The 21,530-nt window shown below is 44.0% G+C and overlaps 2 protein-coding genes across 2 annotated transcripts; both read right to left on the bottom strand.

Moving 5' to 3' along the window:
- Positions 1-1,806: 1,806 nt before the first annotated feature.
- Positions 1,807-5,427, bottom strand: LOC122818656 (uncharacterized). The gene has a single exon (XM_044093519.2). It carries the CDS (start codon positions 5,388-5,390, stop codon positions 1,905-1,907), a length of 3,486 nt encoding a protein of 1,161 aa, XP_043949454.2. The 5' UTR covers positions 5,391-5,427; the 3' UTR covers positions 1,807-1,904.
- A 3,912-nt stretch (positions 5,428-9,339) lies between these two features.
- On the bottom strand, positions 9,340-12,924 carry LOC108035744 (uncharacterized). The gene has a single exon (XM_044093099.1). The coding sequence runs from the start codon at positions 12,885-12,887 to the stop codon at positions 9,420-9,422; it is 3,468 nt and encodes a 1,155-aa protein (XP_043949034.1). The 5' UTR covers positions 12,888-12,924; the 3' UTR covers positions 9,340-9,419.
- Positions 12,925-21,530: the final 8,606 nt, after the last annotated feature.

A 21,530-nucleotide genomic window follows, 5' to 3' on the forward strand; every position in this document is an offset into this window, starting at 1 on the left:
AGCTTTAAAACTGAGAGACTAGTTTGCGTAGAAACGGACAGACAGACGGACATGGCTAGATCGACTCGTCTAGTGACGCTGATCAAGAATATATTTACTTAATGGGGTCGGAAACGTCTCCTTCACTGCGTTGCAAACTTCTGACTGAAATCATTATACCCTCTGCAAGAGTATAAAAACGAGTTGGGAAAAATTTACATGAACTGTTGGGAGACCAGTATAAAAATGAATCCTTTTAGATATGGCACTCAAGAGGTCGAATGAATGAATTTGCCGTCCGAAGAGAATTCCTTGTCCCCGCGTTGAAGCACAATTTTCGACCTATCACATCCTGAGTATTTTCGGAGCTTGAGAAAACTTCCACCAAAAGCATCATAGCTTTTTTTCAAGATTACCACATCGTTATATTTATGTTTTTACATTTTTGTGAAGTAGCACTAAAAAATTATACTACTTTTAAAAACAAATATATGGAAAATTTAAGTTAACTATAGAGAATGTAGCATTATGAAATGCATTATAAGCGCCTTTTTAAGCAATTTGCTTAATGTGTGCCAGTTTCTGAGCATTCGAGTGCCCGACTATCAGATATCCGTTATAGAGCTAAAGGGCGCAAGATGCAGATGGAGATACACAAGCAGCTAAGTAAGTTTGTAAAGCGCCACCTACACGCTTTCAACAAACGGACGGCAGACAGATTTAAGCGGTTTTGGCCTTTGTGGGTGATTCGATAGGTATTTACCAGACAAATACGAGAATACGAGCCCGAGAATGAAACACATATTGACCAATACTAAACGTTGCTATTCAAATTGAAAGTTATGAACAACAATAAGATAGCATGGGTAAACAGCTGAGCTAACTTTAGTTACCAGATCTTCAATGGTAGCAAAGTTCTGCGCTGGAATGGCAGTCAAGGATTTATATTTTAAGAAATATCATCAACAAGCCAAAGAAGTTTTGGACAATCCCTTATCCTGTAGCAGGATAAAGCCCCATGGCACAAAGCCAAGATGGTTATGAAATCTTTGATGGATGTTTGTGTTACCACGTCGGATTTTAAAGTAACCGAAGACGTCAGGACTAAAATGAAACGCAAAATAAAAGTATCGTTGAGTAAAACCAGAGATGAGATCATTTCTGGGATCAAAGGTTACCCGTAGAGTACAAGGAATCGTTTTTGGCCCCATAAAGTATAATTATTCAGGATCAGGATCACTAGCCGGGTCGATCTAGCCATGCCCATCTTTCTGTCCGTCCGTATCAGCGCTGAAATCTACTAATGCTAGACTTTGTGACTTGGCATGAAGATTCCTGGGATTCTTGCGCAGTTTGTTTCAGCAGGTTCACCAGCTGTTCAATTAATTAATTAATTATTAATACCAACCTACATGCCAAAAATGATTGAAATAATGACGATCCATTTAAAAGTTAGAGTTAAATATGATCAATACTTTGCAAAGCCAATTGAAATTGCACACGACATGCTGCGAATCAGCTTTTCCACTCGTCGCTAGAGGAGGCACAAGTTTGTACTTTAGGCTTGGTTGCGCAAGGATGCGCTAGGTGGCGCTTAGTGTGTGCTAGTAAAAAACAGTCTTGCTGGAAACATATCTCCATCGCTCTCGCACTCCTTTTAGCTGAAGAACGGGCATCTAATAGTCGATGAAATCGACAATTGCATTTTCTCTTGCTAATACCAACGTAAGAACCACTTAAGCACTACGTAAAACAGAAGAGATCGTAAAGATATTAAACCCTTTTAAAGATGCATACAAAATTTCACCATTTGTTTTCTTCAAAATAATTTGTGTGTATTTTATTGTTTATAATTAATAAAAAAAAACATTACATGTTAATTTGTGTAAGCTAATTGGGAAATTATAATGTGAAGGCTGCGTTGGCTAGACCACCACGGCCCTTCGGTCCAGCAAAGTGTCCATTATCTTGTCGATATGTTCGCTGCAATTGGCTAGGCATACACTCGCATACTCGCAGAGAAAATACATGAAGCTCTCGAGCTGCTCCATCGAGCAGCCGCGGAAACCATCATCTCGTCCAATGGCTTCTATGGCTCGGATGATGGCGTGCAGCTTGTAAACGTACTGCGGAGTGTTGCGGCAGTGCTCCAACGAAGCATCTGTCAGATTAGAGGGCTTAGAGTAGGAGCGGATGCGCTGCTCCACGCTGCGAAGTTTGCCTTGCTGCTGTTTCAGCGTCTGCATCATCTGCGGCAGGAACATCTTGGGTGTGGCTGCATATGCGGGGGCTGTGGCGAACAACTCATCTAGGGGAACTGTGTCGTAGTCCAGGGAGAACAAGTCTGGCGAAAAAGACAGCCTTTCGCTATTGTTGCCGAAACTGTCAGTCTCGAATTCCGTCCGATCCAATTCGCTCATCTTGATCGCCTTGTTGGCGTGGCTGCTATTGTTGGGCCAGGAGTACTTGTTGCGCCCTTCCAGGCCGTTGCTGGCACCCGTCTGCAGACCCACCAGCATGCTGTAGCTGCTCTCAATCGAATACTTCTGGGCGGTGGGCAGGAACTCTGGCCGGCTACTGAACTCGATGTGGTCCACGCCGAAACGTAACTCGGACTGCTCTCCGCCGAGGAATGCGAATAGCCGTTCAATCTTCTCGCCAGACATTAGTTTCCCGCTGAAGGGCACAGCGAGGTCTCCGCTGGCAAACCAGTAGTGGGAGCAGCCCTTTACACTGGGTGGGCGCTCGGGCAGCGACTGTCGTCCTGTCGCCTCCGAGCTAGTGCCTCCGCGGGTGAACTGGTGATCGTCGATTCCAAAGGCCAGATCCCGAGTCTCCCAGCTTTTTTGGGTGAATATCTCGTAAAGCAGTCGAAGGCGCTCCGGGCTGTTCTTGAAGATTTCCAAAGAGACGGTGAAGTCCCCTGCTGTAATCCAGAACAATGACTGGGCATGGCCAGCTGGAATCTCTTCCTGAATCTTCTCCTGGGTACTGTTAACCTCGATTGTCGGGGCATTGGCAAAGAATTCACGGTCACTTTCAGTAGAGCACGGTGAGCTGCAAGTGGCGTCGAGGTCCAGGGGGTGGTCTTCGCGAATCACCTGCATGGCCAGAGAACTGCGTCGAGGACGCTCTTGGCAGAGTATGGGGCTAAATAGTTGCTGTTGCGCCGAACTGTAAGCGAGGCGACCTTTTACGGGTGTAGAAAACCCGGAGGGCTTTGAGTCGGCAGTGCCCACTGACGATCGGCGCAGCGGACTATTGTCCATGGGATCGTTAGAGCACGTCTCGAAGCCCTGATCTACGAAGCTGTCCCGCATGGTCTGTACCAGGGATTGCCTCGGAGTCCGACTTGGAGACTGATCGTTGTCCGCATTTGGCGAGGGTGAAGACATTACGGTTAGGGTATACGCTGACTTGATCTTTCGCGGCGAGTTTACGTGCCGCATCAGGGACTTGTTCAACTCCATGAACCCTTGTTCAGGCAGTGGGAAGCCCGAGCCCGCTCCCGCTCCCGCTCCCGCTCCCGCTTTTTTCTTGGCTGGTGCTAAAACTGGTGGCTTGTAATCCGAATCGGAGTCCGTTGAGGTGATCCCGGTGGCCTCGACTGCGGAGGTTCGTCGCATCTTCTTCTTACGCGGTGGACGCTGGGGCTTAGCGAATTCAAAGTCACCTAGCTGCAGCTCTGCTGTGGGCGTCTCGGGCTGAGACTCGTCGCTTGTTATCTTGGGCAAGGTAGACAAGCCGGACTCGCTCTCTTCGGCCTCGGAAGGCTTGCAGCTGGAGGCACTGGAATAAGTCTGTCCTACATTGCGACGTGGGGCGGGCACTGGCGGAGCCTGGCGCTTGATCTGTCGTGGAGTGACTTGGACTACCTGGGCCTCAGCCGACTCCAGCTGCTTTTCCTCGTCATCCGCTTCCTTCTTTGCCTCCGACTCCAGCTCCAGTTTGGCTATAGCCTCCTCCAGCAGACACTCGACGCCGGACTTTTGGCTCATATCTTTCTCCGCGACGATGCTCTGCTCGAGAATCGGCTGCTCCTCCTCGCTGACCATCTCAATGGGCTGCATACCGTTAGATACACTACTAATGTCGAACTGCACGCCGTTCTCTGTGCTGAGCCAGTTGTAGAAAAGAGTCTCGAGCTGCTCGTTCTGAAAAAACATTTGGTTGTCGCATCCGTTGCGCTCCTGTCGAGTGCGGCGAATCTTCTTGGGCGGCGCATAGGCTTCAGTTGGAAGTATGGTGCGTATCGCGGCAAGGTTTCGTTTGTTGGATTTCGGGACTTCAGGGTCTCCGCTCTGGCACTCCAGGCCACGATGAAACAATGTCTGCGGTGCCCTGCGCTCAGGGCTGGGCTTCAGGATCACAGTCAGTGAGCTTACATGGAGCTTAGTAGTACATGGTTTCATTTGGTTCTCAGTCTGGGCGGGAGAGACCCTTCTTGGCGAAAGCGAATCCGGCTCCAGGACACACTTTGCTTCCAGCTCCTGAGCCAGTTGCTTGACGCTAGCTTGCTGTTCCGCCACCACCTCACCGCGGGCCACCTGCTTATTTACCTTTGCCTTGATTTCGGCAGCGTGCGCGTTGAACTTGGGATGCTTGGCTGCCATGTCCTCAATGAACTTGTTGAAGAGAAGAGCCTTGTCCTTGACACTCAGCTCGCGGAACACTTCCTCGGCCACCAAACAGTGTCCGTGGGCATGGGACTCCGGCCCTACACGGTACTGGGACTTGGCCTCCGGCGACTGCTCGTTTTGCAGCTGAACGTAGTGCGGCTCCGCACGGCGCATCAGCTGGCTGATCTTTGTGTTGAACATCTGAGCCATCGCCTTCACTTTCATGGGCAGAGAGGTTGGATTCTTTCTGGGTCCATGGAAACATGGGGTCTCAGTCTCTAGCTGCTGTTCGTACTTTTGCTTGAGCTCGCTGATCTTCAACTGGCCACTACCTTCGCTTGGTTTAGCTGGAGTGTCCGGCTGGATGGCCATCTTAGCGATCACGCTGGCCACTTTTCCTGTTGGGACCGGGATGGCGCCCCCCTTTATCTTGGTGGGCGTTACAGGTACTTCCTCGTCGAAGTACTTCATCAGATTCTCGATACTGGACAAGTCCAGGTCGGTGACTTGAACTCGACGCGGTGTTTGGAACGAGTTTTGGTGCTCCAGGGCAGTCAGGAAGCGATCGTCGTCCAGCGAGGAAATCTCAAAGAGCTCCTCCCGGGTCATTGTAGCTTGAAGCAAGCCACAGGAGTTGCTTCCGTCTCCGTGCTTGCTGGAGCGACGGCGCTGCTCAATTTCCGCGTTCAGCTCCAGGAGCTCGCTTAGATCCTCATGTTTCATGGCTGCAGTGTTCACAACCAGCTCACTTTGCTTATACACGTTGTTTGGCGTGGAATTGCTCAGGACCATTTTGAAAGCACTCTTTTCTGGTTGTTGACGTTATACGTTTCAGTTTGTAACTGTGGTTTTGGTGCGCTCTGGCGATGGTTTATATAGCACGTGCAGGTAAAAGCCATAGGTAAAAATTACAATATTTTATGATACCGTGCCGCAACCTCAAATTCCCCAAATCCACATACTACCAATCAGGTAAGCTTAACGAATTGAGAATGGGTGCTGTTTGTAATTGTGGCTTTAGTGCGCTCTTGCGATGGTTTATATGCAAGTGCAGGTAAAAGCCATAGGTAAAAATTACAATATTTTATGATACTGTACCCACAACCTAAATTTTCCCAAATCCACGTACTACCAATCAGGTAAGCTTAACGAATTGCGACAGGATTTTGGGAGCGAGAGCTAGTCATCTGGAAGCCGAGATCGATGCGATGTTGAAGCCGAGAACGGTTATTCTCGATATCAAGATCGACTATTCTTAATAGCCCGCTCACAAACCGAAAAGACTTCGATTTGAATTTCAGGTACTTTAGTATGAATCGATCGGCTCACTTTTGAGATCAAAAATTCTAAAATCGAGAACAATGAGAATATTTTTTCTTCAGAACAATATACCCTTTTTCGCTATAAATAATGGGTATAATAAGCAAGTGAGTTTTGTTTCTTTTTTGCCCAACTGCCCAAAGGTTCAGTGTACTTTGGAGTACTTGGAGATGACAGATTAAATAAGCCGCCCAAATTTTCTAAATGTCATTCGCGGACCTATAGCGATTTTAACTCACTGCAACTAACCTCTAAAGAAACCTCAATGTTGTTAAACAAGCCATGTGAATAAAACCGATATTCTATGTAAAAATTTTTGTATGAATGTGATTGATCTGCCGGACACTAAAATGTGCCCAGCGAGTATAGATCCTCTCATCCTGAACACAAATGATATAAATATAATAATAACAATAAGGATAAGAACTTGCACTAAAAATATATTGGTTTCGTGAAAATTATTAACACACTGGAATTTGTATTTCTTGTTGGTTTATAAGTCCAGAAATGTATATGTTTTTACAAAAATAGTATATGAAGGTCTTATAACCTATTTGGAATTAGTAAGATAATAAACCTTCTATAGATAAGCAACCCCATATTCGAATGGAGAGTAAGAAACTACATTGGTTTCCATTGGTTGTCAGATTGGTTTCCAATGATTTGGATGACTTCAGCCGAAGTGGCCGAGTGGCACCTGTGATGGAGATTTCACATACAATTTGAATTATATCAGTGTGAAATGCAGTACTAACAAGAAAGGAAGTTAACTTTTGTATACCCTTGCAGTTATAAGACATAATCAACTTTAGTAAATAATTTTTTCATATTATTTCCGCACTAATTCTCCGATCGCTCCTATGACAGCTATATAATATAGTCCTCCGATTTTGACAAGATTTAATTCGAAATTCAGAACTAAAAAAATGTTATTTCCAAGCCTAGAAGGTTATATGTTCAAAAACACCGAAGATATAATTTTTTTCATATTATTTTACCACTAATTTTCCGATCGCTTTATGATATAGTTGTCCGATTTTGATAAAATGTAATTCGAAATTCATAACTAATTAAAAAATGTTATTTTCAAGCTTAGAAAGTTATATGTCAAAAATCACCAAAGCTATAATTTTTTTATATTATTTTTTCACTAATTTTCCGATCGTTTCTATGGCAGCTATATGATATAGTCTCCGATTTTGATAAAATTGAATTCGAAATTCAAAACGAATTAAAAAATGTTATTTCCAAGCTTAGAAGGTTTTATGCTAAAAAACACCAAAGATATAATTTTTTCATATTATTTTTTTTACTAATTTTCCGATCATTCCATGGCAGCTATACGATATAGCCGTCCGATTTTGATAAAATTTAATTCGAAATTTAAAACCAATTAAAAAATGTTATTTCCAAGCGTAGGAGGTTATAATTTAAAAAAACACCAACGATATATTTTTTTTAAATTTTTTTCTCGATAGTTCCTAAGGGAGCTATAAGATATAGTTGTCCGATCCGGCTGGTTCCGACTTATATACTACCTGAAATAGAAAGATGACTTTTGCAATCAGCCCGATAGCTTTAAAACTGAGAGACTAGTTTGCGTAGAAACGGACAGACAGACGGACATGGCTAGATCGACTCGTCTAGTGACGCTGATCAAGAATATATTTACTTAATGGGGTCGGAAACGTCTCCTTCACTGCGTTGCAAACTTCTGACTGAAATCATTATACCCTCTGCAAGAGTATAAAAACGAGTTGGGAAAAATTTACATGAACTGTTGGGAGACCAGTATAAAAATGAATCCTTTTAGATATGGCACTCAAGAGGTCGAATGAATGAATTTGCCGTCCGAAGAGAATTCCTTGTCCCCGCGTTGAAGCACAATTTTCGACCTATCACATCCTGAGTATTTTCGGAGCTTGAGAAAACTTCCACCAAAAGCATCATAGCTTTTTTTCAAGATTACCACATCGTTATATTTATGTTTTTACATTTTTGTGAAGTAGCACTAAAAAATTATACTACTTTTAAAAACAAATATATGGAAAATTTAAGTTAACTATAGAGAATGTAGCATTATGAAATGCATTATAAGCGCCTTTTTAAGCAATTTGCTTAATGTGTGCCAGTTTCTGAGCATTCGAGTGCCCGACTATCAGATATCCGTTATAGAGCTAAAGGGCGCAAGATGCAGATGGAGATACACAAGCAGCTAAGTAAGTTTGTAAAGCGCCACCTACACGCTTTCAACAAACGGACGGCAGACAGATTTAAGCGGTTTTGGCCTTTGTGGGTGATTCGATAGGTATTTACCAGACAAATACGAGAATACGAGCCCGAGAATGAAACACATATTGACCAATACTAAACGTTGCTATTCAAATTGAAAGTTATGAACAACAATAAGATAGCATGGGTAAACAGCTGAGCTAACTTTAGTTACCAGATCTTCAATGGTAGCAAAGTTCTGCGCTGGAATGGCAGTCAAGGATTTATATTTTAAGAAATATCATCAACAAGCCAAAGAAGTTTTGGACAATCCCTTATCCTGTAGCAGGATAAAGCCCCATGGCACAAAGCCAAGATGGTTATGAAATCTTTGATGGATGTTTGTGTTACCACGTCGGATTTTAAAGTAACCGAAGACGTCAGGACTAAAATGAAACGCAAAATAAAAGTATCGTTGAGTAAAACCAGAGATGAGATCATTTCTGGGATCAAAGGTTACTCGTAGAGTACAAGGAAGCCTTTTTGGCCCCATAAAGTATAATTATTCTTGATCAGGATCACTAGCCGGGTCGATCTAGCCATGCCCATCTTTCTGTCCGTCCGTATCAGCGCTGAAATCTACTAGAGCTAGACTTTGTGACTTGGCATGAAGATTCCTGGGATTCTTGCGCAGTTTGTTTCAGCAGGTTCACCAGCTGTTCAATATTTTTAAAAATTGTATATTAGATTGTGTTTCTACTATTAATACCAACCTACATGCCAAAAATGATTGAAATAATGACGATCCATTTAAAAGTTAGAGTTAAATATGATCAATACTTTGCAAAGCCAATTGAAATTGCACACGACATGCTGCGAATCAGCTTTTCCACTCGTCGCTAGAGGAGGCACAAGTTTGTACTTTAGGCTTGGTTGCGCAAGGATGCGCTAGGTGGCGCTTAGTGTGTGCTAGTAAAAAACAGTCTTGCTGGAAACATATCTCCATCGCTCTCGCACTCCTTTTAGCTGAAGAACGGGCATCTAATAGTCGATGAAATCGACAATTGCATTTTCTCTTGCTAATACCAACGTAAGAACCACTTAAGCACTACGTAAAACAGAAGAGATCGTAAAGATTTTAAACCCTTTTAAAGATGCATACAAAATTTCACCATTTGTTTTCTTCAAAATAATTTGTGTGTATTTTATTGTTTATAATTAATAAAAAAAAACATTACATGTTAATTTGTGTAAGCTAATTGGGAAATTATAATGTGAAGGCTGCGTTGGCTAGACCACCACGGCCCTTCGGTCCAGCAAAGTGTCCATTATCTTGTCGATATGTTCGCTGCAATTGGCTAGGCATACACTCGCATACTCGCAGAGAAAATACATGAAGCTCTCGAGCTGCTCCATCGAGCAGCCGCGGAAACCATCATCTCGTCCAATGGCTTCTATGGCTCGGATGATGGCGTGCAGCTTGTAAACGTACTGCGGAGTGTTGCGGCAGTGCTCCAACGAAGCATCTGTCAGATTAGAGGGCTTAGAGTAGGAGCGGATGCGCTGCTCCACGCTGCGAAGTTTGCCTTGCTGCTGTTTCAGCGTCTGCATCATCTGCGGCAGGAACATCTTGGGTGTGGCTGCATATGCGGGGGCTGTGGCGAACAACTCATCTAGGGGAACTGTGTCGTAGTCCAGGGAGAACAAGTCTGGCGAAAAAGACAGCCTTTCGCTATTGTTGCCGAAACTGTCAGTCTCGAATTCCGTCCGATCCAATTCGCTCATCTTGATCGCCTTGTTGGCGTGGCTGCTATTGTTGGGCCAGGAGTACTTGTTGCGCCCTTCCAGGCCGTTGCTGGCACCCGTCTGCAGACCCACCAGCATGCTGTAGCTGCTCTCAATCGAATACTTCTGGGCGGTGGGCAGGAACTCTGGCCGGCTACTGAACTCGATGTGGTCCACGCCGAAACGTAACTCGGACTGCTCTCCGCCGAGGAATGCGAATAGCCGTTCAATCTTCTCGCCAGACATTAGTTTCCCGCTGAAGGGCACAGCGAGGTCTCCGCTGGCAAACCAGTAGTGGGAGCAGCCCTTTACACTGGGTGGGCGCTCGGGCAGCGACTGTCGTCCTGTCGCCTCCGAGCTAGTGCCTCCGCGGGTGAACTGGTGATCGTCGATTCCAAAGGCCAGATCCCGAGTCTCCCAGCTTTTTTGGGTGAATATCTCGTAAAGCAGTCGAAGGCGCTCCGGGCTGTTCTTGAAGATTTCCAAAGAGACGGTGAAGTCCCCTGCTGTAATCCAGAACAATGACTGGGCATGGCCAGCTGGAATCTCTTCCTGGGTACTGTTAACCTCGATTGTCGGGGCATTGGCAAAGAATTCACGGTCACTTTCAGTAGAGCACGGTGAGCTGCAAGTGGCGTCGAGGTCCAGGGGGTGGTCTTCGCGAATCACCTGCATGGCCAGAGAACTGCGTCGAGGACGCTCTTGGCAGAGTATGGGGCTAAATAGTTGCTGTTGCGCCGAACTGTAAGCGAGGCGACCTTTTACGGGTGTAGAAAACCCGGAGGGCTTTGAGTCGGCAGTGCCCACTGACGATCGGCGCAGCGGACTATTGTCCATGGGATCGTTAGAGCACGTCTCGAAGCCCTGATCTACGAAGCTGTCCCGCATGGTCTGTACCAGGGATTGCCTCGGAGTCCGACTTGGAGACTGATCGTTGTCCGCATTTGGCGAGGGTGAAGACATTACGGTTAGGGTATACGCTGACTTGATCTTTCGCGGCGAGTTTACGTGCCGCATCAGGGACTTGTTCAACTCCATGAACCCTTGTTCAGGCAGTGGGAAGCCCGAGCCCGCTCCCGCTCCCGCTCCCGCTTTTTTCTTGGCTGGTGCTGAAACTGGTGGCTTGTAATCCGAATCGGAGTCCGTTGAGGTGATCCCGGTGGCCTCGACTGCGGAGGTTCGTCGCATCTTCTTCTTACGCGGTGGACGCTGGGGCTTAGCGAATTCAAAGTCACCTAGCTGCAGCTCTGCTGTGGGCGTCTCGGGCTGAGACTCGTCGCTTGTTATCTTGGGCAAGGTAGACAAGCCGGACTCGCTCTCTTCGGCCTCGGAAGGCTTGCAGCTGGAGGCACTGGAATAAGTCTGTCCTACATTGCGACGTGGGGCGGGCACTGGCGGAGCCTGGCGCTTGATCTGTCGTGGAGTGACTTGGACTACCTGGGCCTCAGCCGACTCCAGCTGCTTTTCCTCGTCATCCGCTTCCTTCTTTGCCTCCGACTCCAGCTCCAGTTTGGCTATAGCCTCCTCCAGCAGACACTCGACGCCGGACTTTTGGCTCATATCTTTCTCCGCGACGATGCTCTGCTCGAGAATCGCCTGCTCCTCCTCGCTGACCATCTCAATGGGCTGCATACCGTTAGATACACTACTAATGTCGAACTGCACGCCGTTCTCTGTGCTGAGCCAGTTGTAGAAAAGAGTCTCGAGCTGCTCGTTCTGAAAAAACATTTGGTTGTCGCATCCGTTGCGCTCCTGTCGAGTGCGGCGAATCTTCTTGGGCGGCGCATAGGCTTCAGTTGGAAGTATGGTGCGTATCGCGGCAAGGTTTCGTTTGTTGGATTTCGGGACTTCAGGGTCTCCGCTCTGGCACTCCAGGCCACGATGAAACAATGTCTGCGGTGCCCTGCGCTCAGGGCTGGGCTTCAGGATCACAGTCAGTGAGCTTACATGGAGCTTAGTAGTACATGGCTTCATTTGGTTCTCAGTCTGGGCGGGAGAGACCCTTCTTGGCGAAAGCGAATCCGGCTCCAGGACACACTTTGCTTCCAGCTCCTGAGCCAGTTGCTTGACGCTAGCTTGCTGTTCCGCCACCACCTCACCGCGGGCCACCTGCTTATTTACCTTTGCCTTGATTTCGGCAGCGTGCGCGTTGAACTTGGGATGCTTGGCTGCCATGTCCTCAATGAACTTGTTGAAGAGAAGAGCCTTGTCCTTGACACTCAGCTCGCGGAACACTTCCTCGGCCACCAAACAGTGTCCGTGGGCATGGGACTCCGGCCCTACACGGTACTGGGACTTGGCCTCCGGCGACTGCTCGTTTTGCAGCTGAACGTAGTGCGGCTCCGCACGGCGCATCAGCTGGCTGATCTTTGTGTTGAACATCTGAGCCATCGCCTTCACTTTCATGGGCAGAGAGGTTGGATTCTTTCTGGGTCCATGGAAACATGGGGTCTCAGTCTCTAGCTGCTGTTCGTACTTTTGCTTGAGCTCGCTGATCTTCAACTGGCCACTACCTTCGCTTGGTTTAGCTGGAGTGTCCGGCTGGATGGCCATCTTAGCGATCACGCTGGCCACTTTTCCTGTTGGGACCGGGATGGCGCCCCCCTTTATCTTGGTGGGCGTTACAGGTACTTCCTCGTCGAAGTACTTCATCAGATTCTCGATACTGGACAAGTCCAGGTCGGTGACTTGAACTCGACGCGGTGTTTGGAACGAGTTTTGGTGCTCCAGGGCAGTCAGGAAGCGATCGTCGTCCAGCGAGGAAATCTCAAAGAGCTCCTCCCGGGTCATTGTAGCTTGAAGCAAGCCACAGGAGTTGCTTCCGTCTCCGTGCTTGCTGGAGCGACGGCGCTGCTCAATTTCCGCGTTCAGCTCCAGGAGCTCGCTTAGATCCTCATGTTTCATGGCTGCAGTGTTCACAACCAGCTCACTTTGCTTATACACGTTGTTTGGCGTGGAATTGCTCAGGACCATTTTGAAAGCACTCTTTTCTGGTTGTTGACGTTATACGTTTCAGTTTGTAACTGTGGTTTTGGTGCGCTCTGGCGATGGTTTATATAGCAGGATTGGGTAAAATATTCAGGTAACAATTACAAGTTTATGATACCGTACCCGCATCCTCAGATTCCCCAAATCCACCTACTACCATCAGGTAAGCTTAGCGACAGCTGACGATGCAATAAATGTCCCTTCTAACCGTCTTTTAATTGCTTGAGAACCTTTCCCTGGTGCACTTTCCCAGGTATCCAAGTCAAAGTGGATTAGTTAATCCGCTACCCTCCGCGACGCGCGAGCGCTGGCATCAGAGGACTTATTTCATATTCGCACAATTGCGACTTAGCAGAAATTGGTTCGCCGCCGACAGCTTCTTTGACCTGAGCTAATGTAGCCAATATCCTGGCCTGGATACATTTGCATGTGACCACGGGTCATAAACCATACGCGTCCAACCGCCTGACTACACACCATCTGTCATAGCCTTAGAGAAAGGTAACCCGACCATCTGGTATATGTAATTGCTTATTTAGGCTATTTTGACCTATGACCGGGTCCGTGCTCAATAAAATCAGTTCAAAAATAAATCTTGATGTATTCGGTTCTCCGCAGCCCAATTTGTTCAGTATTTATCGGGGCGACCTTTGCCACTGGTTCTGTACTTACGACACGCTAAATAAAACCTTTTCAGCAAACCAATTTCGGTAGAAATCCCACATTTGTTGGCCCCGACTTTGAACCACGACAATTGTTCAAATAGGCGGCCGAACATTTAAAATAAACACGTCGGATGCGGACAGGTTCTGATCAGCCAGGCGATGCGAACCAGATAAGCTGCTGATCCTGTAATAACTTATCGGTGTTAGTCGAGGCACAAAATGTCAAAGTACCTCGTAAGCGGATTAATTAAGAAAGTAAATTCTGAAAGTCATTCGAAAGGATAAAAGGGACTCCAACGACAAAAAGTCTTAGCCAGCCTAATATACTTTATGGAAATTGTACAGCTAAACACAAGCATATTGAATAGCAGCGTGCCGAATGTAAAAAATTAAGGAAATGTATAAATTTAGTAGATCGTTACAAAAGTTGATATCAGAACTTTTGTTTGCTGTAGGTGCGATAGGCACTAGATTTTTACATCTTTCAGAGGTGTTTTTGTTTGAGATCAGAAGTTTTGTGTGCTAAAAATCAATCATATAATTTAACTATCTTCACAAAATAAATAGTATTAAAGATTAAACGTGACGAAATGTTATCGGGTACACTCTAAGGCTTAGCCTGAAATCGTTAAAGCAGCTTTTGAGCAATAGAAAAAGGTTTAAAAAATATCGGAACAAAAAAACTTTTGGCCATAAATATTAGTTTCTTGACCAATCATGTTAAAAAATCGAACAAAGTAATTAAAAATGCCGTTCCAACAACATATAACAAAAGCCTTTAGTTTAGTAGTTCAAAAGTTTTGGGTGTACTAAGTTTATCTACTTAAAGCTGTTTTCTCGCCAAACTAGCTAGTTTTTCTAGAAGCTGTAGAAGTAACGTTTCTCTTACTACGCTGTTTGGCATCGTCCTAATTTCCAGGACCTCCAAAAAGAGGTTGGATACGCACAAAAAAGGTCTATGCACTGGCAGTGTTAGGTGCTCCAAAGTTGTAAATGTTAGAAAAATCGTGTTTGAAAGGCGTACATAGTATTTCAAAATATTTTCTCAAAATACGGGTGTATAACATTTAGTTATTTATATTTTATATTTATATATTATTTTCTCGACAAACCAGCTAGTTTTACCACAAGTGGTAGAACTAATATTTCTTATATTGATCTGCTTAACATCGTCTAGAATTTTCAGAACTGTAAAATAAAATTTTGGGACAAACCGACAAACAAAATAAATTTTTCATTTTGAGAGGACCTCGAAAATCTTGTTTTGCGTATTACTTTTGAACGAAGCATCCGATTTATATGTGTCATTCGTCGCGTACTTTAAGTGAGAATACAGCTTGGTTAATAACGGGGGTAGTTATCCCCACCGGCCCCAACAGATCATAATGTACAAATTTTAATTATTACACTCTCACCACTTTTTCTCCCAAACCAACTGTTTTTCTTAAAGTCTTGGTGTCTTGGATGAGCTCATGAAGCAATCGAACGATTACTGTAGATTTTTATTTCTTCGTGTTTATATTGCAGTCGCTTTCGCACACTCTCCTGGTGCGCTTCGTCACTACGTGGACTGCAAATCCGTCACATATGGCAAAAATTCTTCACCACATCTGGCAACGAAATGCTCAGAATATTAGCAACCAAGCAACTGAAGGAGGAGCTGAGCCAAAAAGTAACCATCTTCAAGGATTGAATAAGGAAGACATCATTACTGTACAATTGAAGATGCTGCTTATGAAAACTGCAGTATAGAAACATCACAAGGGTTTATCTGTGAGAAAAACACAGTCTGTAACCACAGACAAATTACTCGATCCTCTTGGACGGCTTTCTCTAGTAGTCATAAAGGCAAAAATATAAAGGTGTTCAATTAACTGCCACCATAAAGAAGTAGTTGTCGCTATTTCGAAATTGTGTTGTGTGGGTAGAATTACACCACCATCCAAGAAGCATTATTACAAAGAGAATGGTAACATGTTCCATCAGAAAGCAACGCTGCACTCATAGCTTCAAAGGAATTTAGTGGTTCCAAATTTACCAATAAAAAAATGTTTGCCACGCCCCCAAACGGAAATTACGCTTAAAACATAGCCGGTAGGTGGCGCTTTAGAATATTTTTTTGCTGCTATATAATATCTCCATTTTTATTTTTCTCAGTAACTGAGTAACGGGTATCTGATAGTCGAGGCACTCAACTATAGCGTTCTTTCTTGTTTTTTTACATATTATGTTCTACTCTGAGGAATATCGATTTTTTTCCCATTACTCGCAGAGTAAAAGAATACGCTCAGATCTCGGAAACTATAGGAGCTACAGAACGTCTATAGATTTTATGCTATAAAGTCTAGTTTTTAGTTTTAGTTTTTAATAAGTTTACCACGCCCAAAATAGGCAATTTCTTATTTAAATGTTGAGTAACGGGTATCTTATAGTCGGGACACCTACTATAGCATTCTCTTTTGTTTTATATTCCTGGACCTCAGAAACGAACACTGAAATACTGAATCGATTTGGGTGTGATATCACATTCTCGGCTGAAGCCACTTGTAGCTACATTTCCAGTCTTCTTCTAACACGCACATTTTTTATTGGAGAACAAGCGGTTGAAGCCTTTCTGTGTGTATAGGTGTAAATTATAGAACAGGCGTACGATACATTGATTAATCGATAACGAAATCGACATTCTTCCAGAGCCGAATTAATCGATAGCACTCAAGCATGTTTTTGGGTAACAGGCTTCCGTCGTCTTCAGTCTCCGCTTCCCTTCAACATGACCGGGTGCTCCGACGAGCGGAGTTAATTATTTTTAATATAATAAAACATAAAGCGTTATACGTTTAGTTTTGTATTTCCCTTCCATTTTGCATTCGTTTTTCCGTTTTCTGCCAATAAAGTACATTAAAGAACATTATTTTATAGTTGAAATGTCCAAAGCTTTGCTAAGTATGAAAATACCCAGTCATTGAGATGGCGATTTCTGATTTGTAGACTAAACGAAGGTCGTGGTGGACTTGCAATTGAAGCCGTCGGCAGAGGCCTGGATCCCTGACCTGATGCGATTGTTCTTACTTGGCGATACATAGTTGCTGTGGAATACGGAGAGTGCACCCGTTTTCGAATCTTGCAAATTCATCAGACGCAAAATGTCGGAAATGAATTCCTTGTCTGGTATGCTCTTGTCAGTTACATGGATTTTGATCTGGTATAGGGGAATGGCCATAATTGGTTCTAGTTTTTGTTATCCGTTACTCAACATTTAAATAAGAAATTAAAAACAATTAAGTTAAGCGTTATTGGACTCGTGCATTTATTCCTAACGCTCCCAACAGATCAAATTTTCTAAAGTTTCATTTTTACACTTTCACCGCTCTTCGACCGAAACCAAGTGGTTTTTTTTAAGTGTTTGAATATCTTTATTATTTGCGATACCGTTCGATTAATATATCACTCGTAACCATCGTAACACTCTCCCGGTGCGCTTCGTCACTACGAGAACTGCCCTCGCAGTGAAAATAATGAGACCTAACACACACCAATCGCCAAAATCGTTAATACCACTTGTAAGGAGGATAGAAAAGGTATGCAGCTATGCCTTGATAATTACATATCTGCATAATTGAACGCCTACAGACCTGCTATGTTCGGCTGATTAATCAATAGCAGTCAAGGGTCACCGATTTTAGCTGGGCTGGCGATGACTCTGTCACCGGTGACTCTGTCACCACCAGCTACGTTCTTATCGAACCACGCTTCACCCGTTTAACATCTAGGGCCGACCAGTAATTTACGGTCGGATAGCGCATCAAGGTTATGATTTGCTTATGGGGCTGCCGAAAACGAAAGTGTGTCGTTTCGGAGTGGAGTGTTTGCACGTAATAACAATTACAAATGCGCTCGCTCCATAAATCAAGGGAAGCCATCTCCTGGAACTCGAGCACCTTCGACGTCACCCCTCCTTTTGAACCCCGCTTTCCAAATGGACTGGCGGCTCCTGGGCACTAATTACAATTCAGGACGCGTTGCACTCGAAAGTTGTTGCTCATTCAACACTCGACTCCTGGCAATGACTGGCGGAGGCTGGGTGTGGGTGTTGAGTGGTTAAAAGTTCCATCGCCTTGGCGAGCATTGGTGCCCCAAAAGTGTTGTTGTAATTAAATTATGTGCCAAGTGACGGTCTCGAAATTGTCCTCAGATTCGTTCTGCCTCTTGCCAACACTCAAAGAAATAAACCTTTGCACTTAAAACAAGATAACGATTTGAAACAAATTGAAAACGAAGTGCCCGCTACTCAGCTAACCATATTTGCTGGGAGAAAGAGTGTTTTGTTGGTTAAACAATTAAAAAAAAACGATTGGCGCCAAGGACATTATACTCTTCTTGTCATAACTATTTTTATTGTAACCCTAACGTGTTCGTATAACTTAGAAATTACTTTTCATGGGTCAAATCGCCAATTCAATAGGTTGGTCACCAACAAGCTTCTTTTGTGTACGTGACTTAGAGCTACAAATAAAAATAGTTTTTTAAAATATTGTTCAAAAGAAAAATGTAATTGTAGGAAGTCACTATAATATGAAAAGTTATTTGATGTACTAAATATGTTGTAGGTTTTTCCTAAAAAGAGATTTTAAAAGGTACTCTTTTAAACCTTTAAGAAGTTTACTAAATTTTTCTTCGATTTTTCTTAGATTAACACTATAAAAAAATCATTTTGGTTAAACATCAAATGTAATTTTTTTAAATTTGTGTTGACCTTTTTTTTAACACTAAGCCGTATCTATTTGGTGTGGTGATTTTATTTTGTCTCGGATTTGAGTCCAACATTGCATTTGGAGGCTCAGAAAAACTGTAAGCATTAACAACTATAGAAAAACTTTCGATTTGCTAAGAAAGTCCACGTAGTGACGAAGTGAGCGCAACACCTATGTATATAGATAGTCGCCAAAATATAGATCTTTACAACTGATACCCCAATCTAACACGTTGAATCGCACCGCCCTCTTCTTTAGAAAATGTAAGTGCTGATAGAAGCTTAAATATTTTGATGAAGCAGGCCGAATGAGTTCGATTCAGGTGCGATCGTCCCTATTTTTTAGCTCGTTAAAAGGTGTTTTTAGTTATTGCTAAAATAAAATGAATAAAAGACTAGAAGGGATACTCTGTGCAATGTTCACCAACCAAAACCACCGCCGACTCCGATGTTTTCCTCAGTACAGCTTGCCCACCCTCATTGGCCCCCTTTGGCCTGTTGCTGTCGTCCTCCGCCTGGGCCATCTCAGATGTTGTGGCAAATTAAGTTTGCTTTTGTTCTAGATTAAAAAGGCATTGAAATGTCGGCATGGACGCGGAGAGTGGAGGAAAACGGACGACGGCAAGTGGACCCGTCGAGTGGGTGGTAGTAAGCGGCAGTTAAAATGACGCCTTTGGCCAAATTTAGCTAACTTCGTTGAGTTTGTTTTGGCCGTCGGAGCTGACTGTCGGCCGGCGCTTCCGAGGCTGCTGGGATGATGAAGTGCCCAGCCGGCAATGGGACCGCAGATACGGCAGAAGTGGTTCTGCGGATGATGGGCCTGCAAACGGGGTCCAAACGGGCAGAAATTAAAAATCAACTGCCGCGCGGGCGAACACGCCGAGCACTTAAGTAGCTGACCAACTGAGTAATTGAAGGAACTAATTGGAAGCGAAGGGATAGAGTCAAGGCGCAGCTTGGGATGCAGCAACAGAACTCCATGGGGTACATTTACACTTTGATTTGAACGCCATTGCGGGGTGATTAGTAAATACGTCGGAGGGTGCTTTTAATATATTAAAATTTTAATTATCGTAAATCCGCCATAGAAACAATTGGGTTATTAATGGGAAAGTAATGGGAGAATGTATTTTGTATTATTTTGACATTAATTATTGTTTCTACGGCAGCAATATAATAAAGTTTTCCGAACTCACAAAATTTGATTCGAAATTCTGAAGTTAATATGTAAAGAAACAGAAAAGACATACTTTTTACATTTTTTAAAATATTAGATAGATATTATAAAAATAGAAATTATAAAAATATATTCTGATTTCTTTCACTAACTCCAGAATGAGTAAAAACACATATATTTAAGTGCTTATTTTTCACATTACTACATGCAGATATTCATCCTCTGCTCCGTATAAAATCACCTTTTTGAATATATCCACTCAGTTTCGTACTTTAGACTCGTATCTTCACACAGGTAAGTGCATTGTAATTGTTTTTTAATTTAATAAGTATTTCCTTGCACAACAATCCAGTCAGTCACCCGGGCATCAGGGACAAGGACTGCCCATTCACATAAATAAAACATAAATATGTATACACGTCTAGTGACAGGACTGCATGCTAATGCAAGGACTCGTTCTGATTCAGCTGCAGACCGACACGAGAATGAAAACGAAATTAAAAGATGCAAAAAACAATATTCGAAATATGTACACTCCACTAGCTTGGCGCCCATTCAATTGGGCATTTCGGATTCCACGCACATATTCCATTAAAGTCGTTGGCGTAATTTTAATTTCGGATTTGGTCCTTTTCCTGGCAGCACTAGAAGGAGCTTGTGAGCAGCCGCTTCTTCAAGGACCTAGAATTAAAATCTGGTGGAATGTTAAAGGGGCTGCGCCAATCAAATCGAAATTTAATTTGCACAACAAAGTAGGGGCTAAAAAACACTCGCCCAAATTATTAAACCCCATCTCCAAGTCCAGGCCCAGGCCCAGGCCACCTAGTCGCCGCCCGTTAGCAGTCCATAAAATTGTGATTTACTCCCGTTGAGATTTCAATTACTGCCGCTTTATTGGCAATAAATTTCCGTATAAATTAGGCGGGCAGCCCCGATCCGTATCCGCAAGGGTTAAGGTTAAACACAGCGGCAGTGGCAGCACGTAGAAGTTGCGGAAAGGTGAAGTCGGTCAGAAAAGGTCCTCTGGGTCTGCTGCGAGGACAGCAAGTGGGCCGAGATAAGTCAAGGGATAGCGACACAGGGACACCCAGTGGTTTTGAAGGCAATAGTCCCAATGACTGCCTCTCACTAAAGCGTAAAAAATGATTGCTAATAACCTCTCTTCGAAGTTGTAAAAGATGGATAAAGCATAAGCGGTGGGCTTAAAACTGCAAAATTGCATGCAGGACCCTATTGTTTCTGGTAAGTTCATATGCCCCTTGTGTATAAGGCATAAAAATTGATTGCCATGCAAATAAAAATTCACCCATTTCCTTGAGCACGTCCACGTCGTCATCTTCGTTGTTAGGACTTCCATGGCCGACTCCTAAAATCTCTCTGCCCAGACAAGAACTTTCTGTTTTGTTTTGGCCCTAACTCGCTTCTCTGGAAGCGCGGAAAATATCAAAGCCGCTTCCGAGACAGCCAATCATGAAGTGCCGCAGGTGGGGCCCAACAACTTCCGCTCCGGGGAAACCTAACCAACCTGACACCTCCGACGTCGGAGGGTTCAGGCTGGTGGCAAAGCGACCTTCTTAAAGCTATTTAATCCGAAGCAAGAGGGGGGCTAGCTTCGGAGGGCCGAAGGTTCTATGACCTCGCCGGTCATTCCCGTGGAAGCATTGTACGCACAGAGCTTTTGGATTTTTAGAAAACCGAAAACAATCTATTATCTTTAACATTCAATTATCTAAATATGTCTGCAACTGCACAGAAAAAAAAATGCGTCAAGATCAATTTGATATGCGCATGGTAAGTTTGTGTTTTTTCGACAAATATCAATTTTACCATGAAATAATGTCAAATTGATAACAAAAAATGTAATTTTCACGAATTCTCTCTTTTCGAATATTTCTTGACATCGAAAAAGCGAGGATAGAGCAATATGGCGGCGTTAATTACGTGAGTGGAAGCGAAATAGACCTATTCGAAATTCGACTTGGCTTACTTCAAACATGTTGTCTCGCTTGCACTAACATGGTTTTCATGGCTTTCGA

The sequence above is a fragment of the Drosophila biarmipes genome, chromosome X, assembly GCF_025231255.1.
Source record: "Drosophila biarmipes strain raj3 chromosome X, RU_DBia_V1.1, whole genome shotgun sequence".
Taxonomy (NCBI): Eukaryota; Metazoa; Arthropoda; class Insecta; order Diptera; family Drosophilidae; genus Drosophila; species Drosophila biarmipes.

Bases quoted from the DNA above. Each gene is read 5' to 3' on its own strand.
- LOC108035744 (XM_044093099.1), bottom strand. From the start codon at position 12,887: ATGGTCCTGAGCAATTCCACGCCAAACAACGTGTATAAGCAAAGTGAG.
- LOC122818656 (XM_044093519.2), bottom strand. From the start codon at position 5,390: ATGGTCCTGAGCAATTCCACGCCAAACAACGTGTATAAGCAAAGTGAG.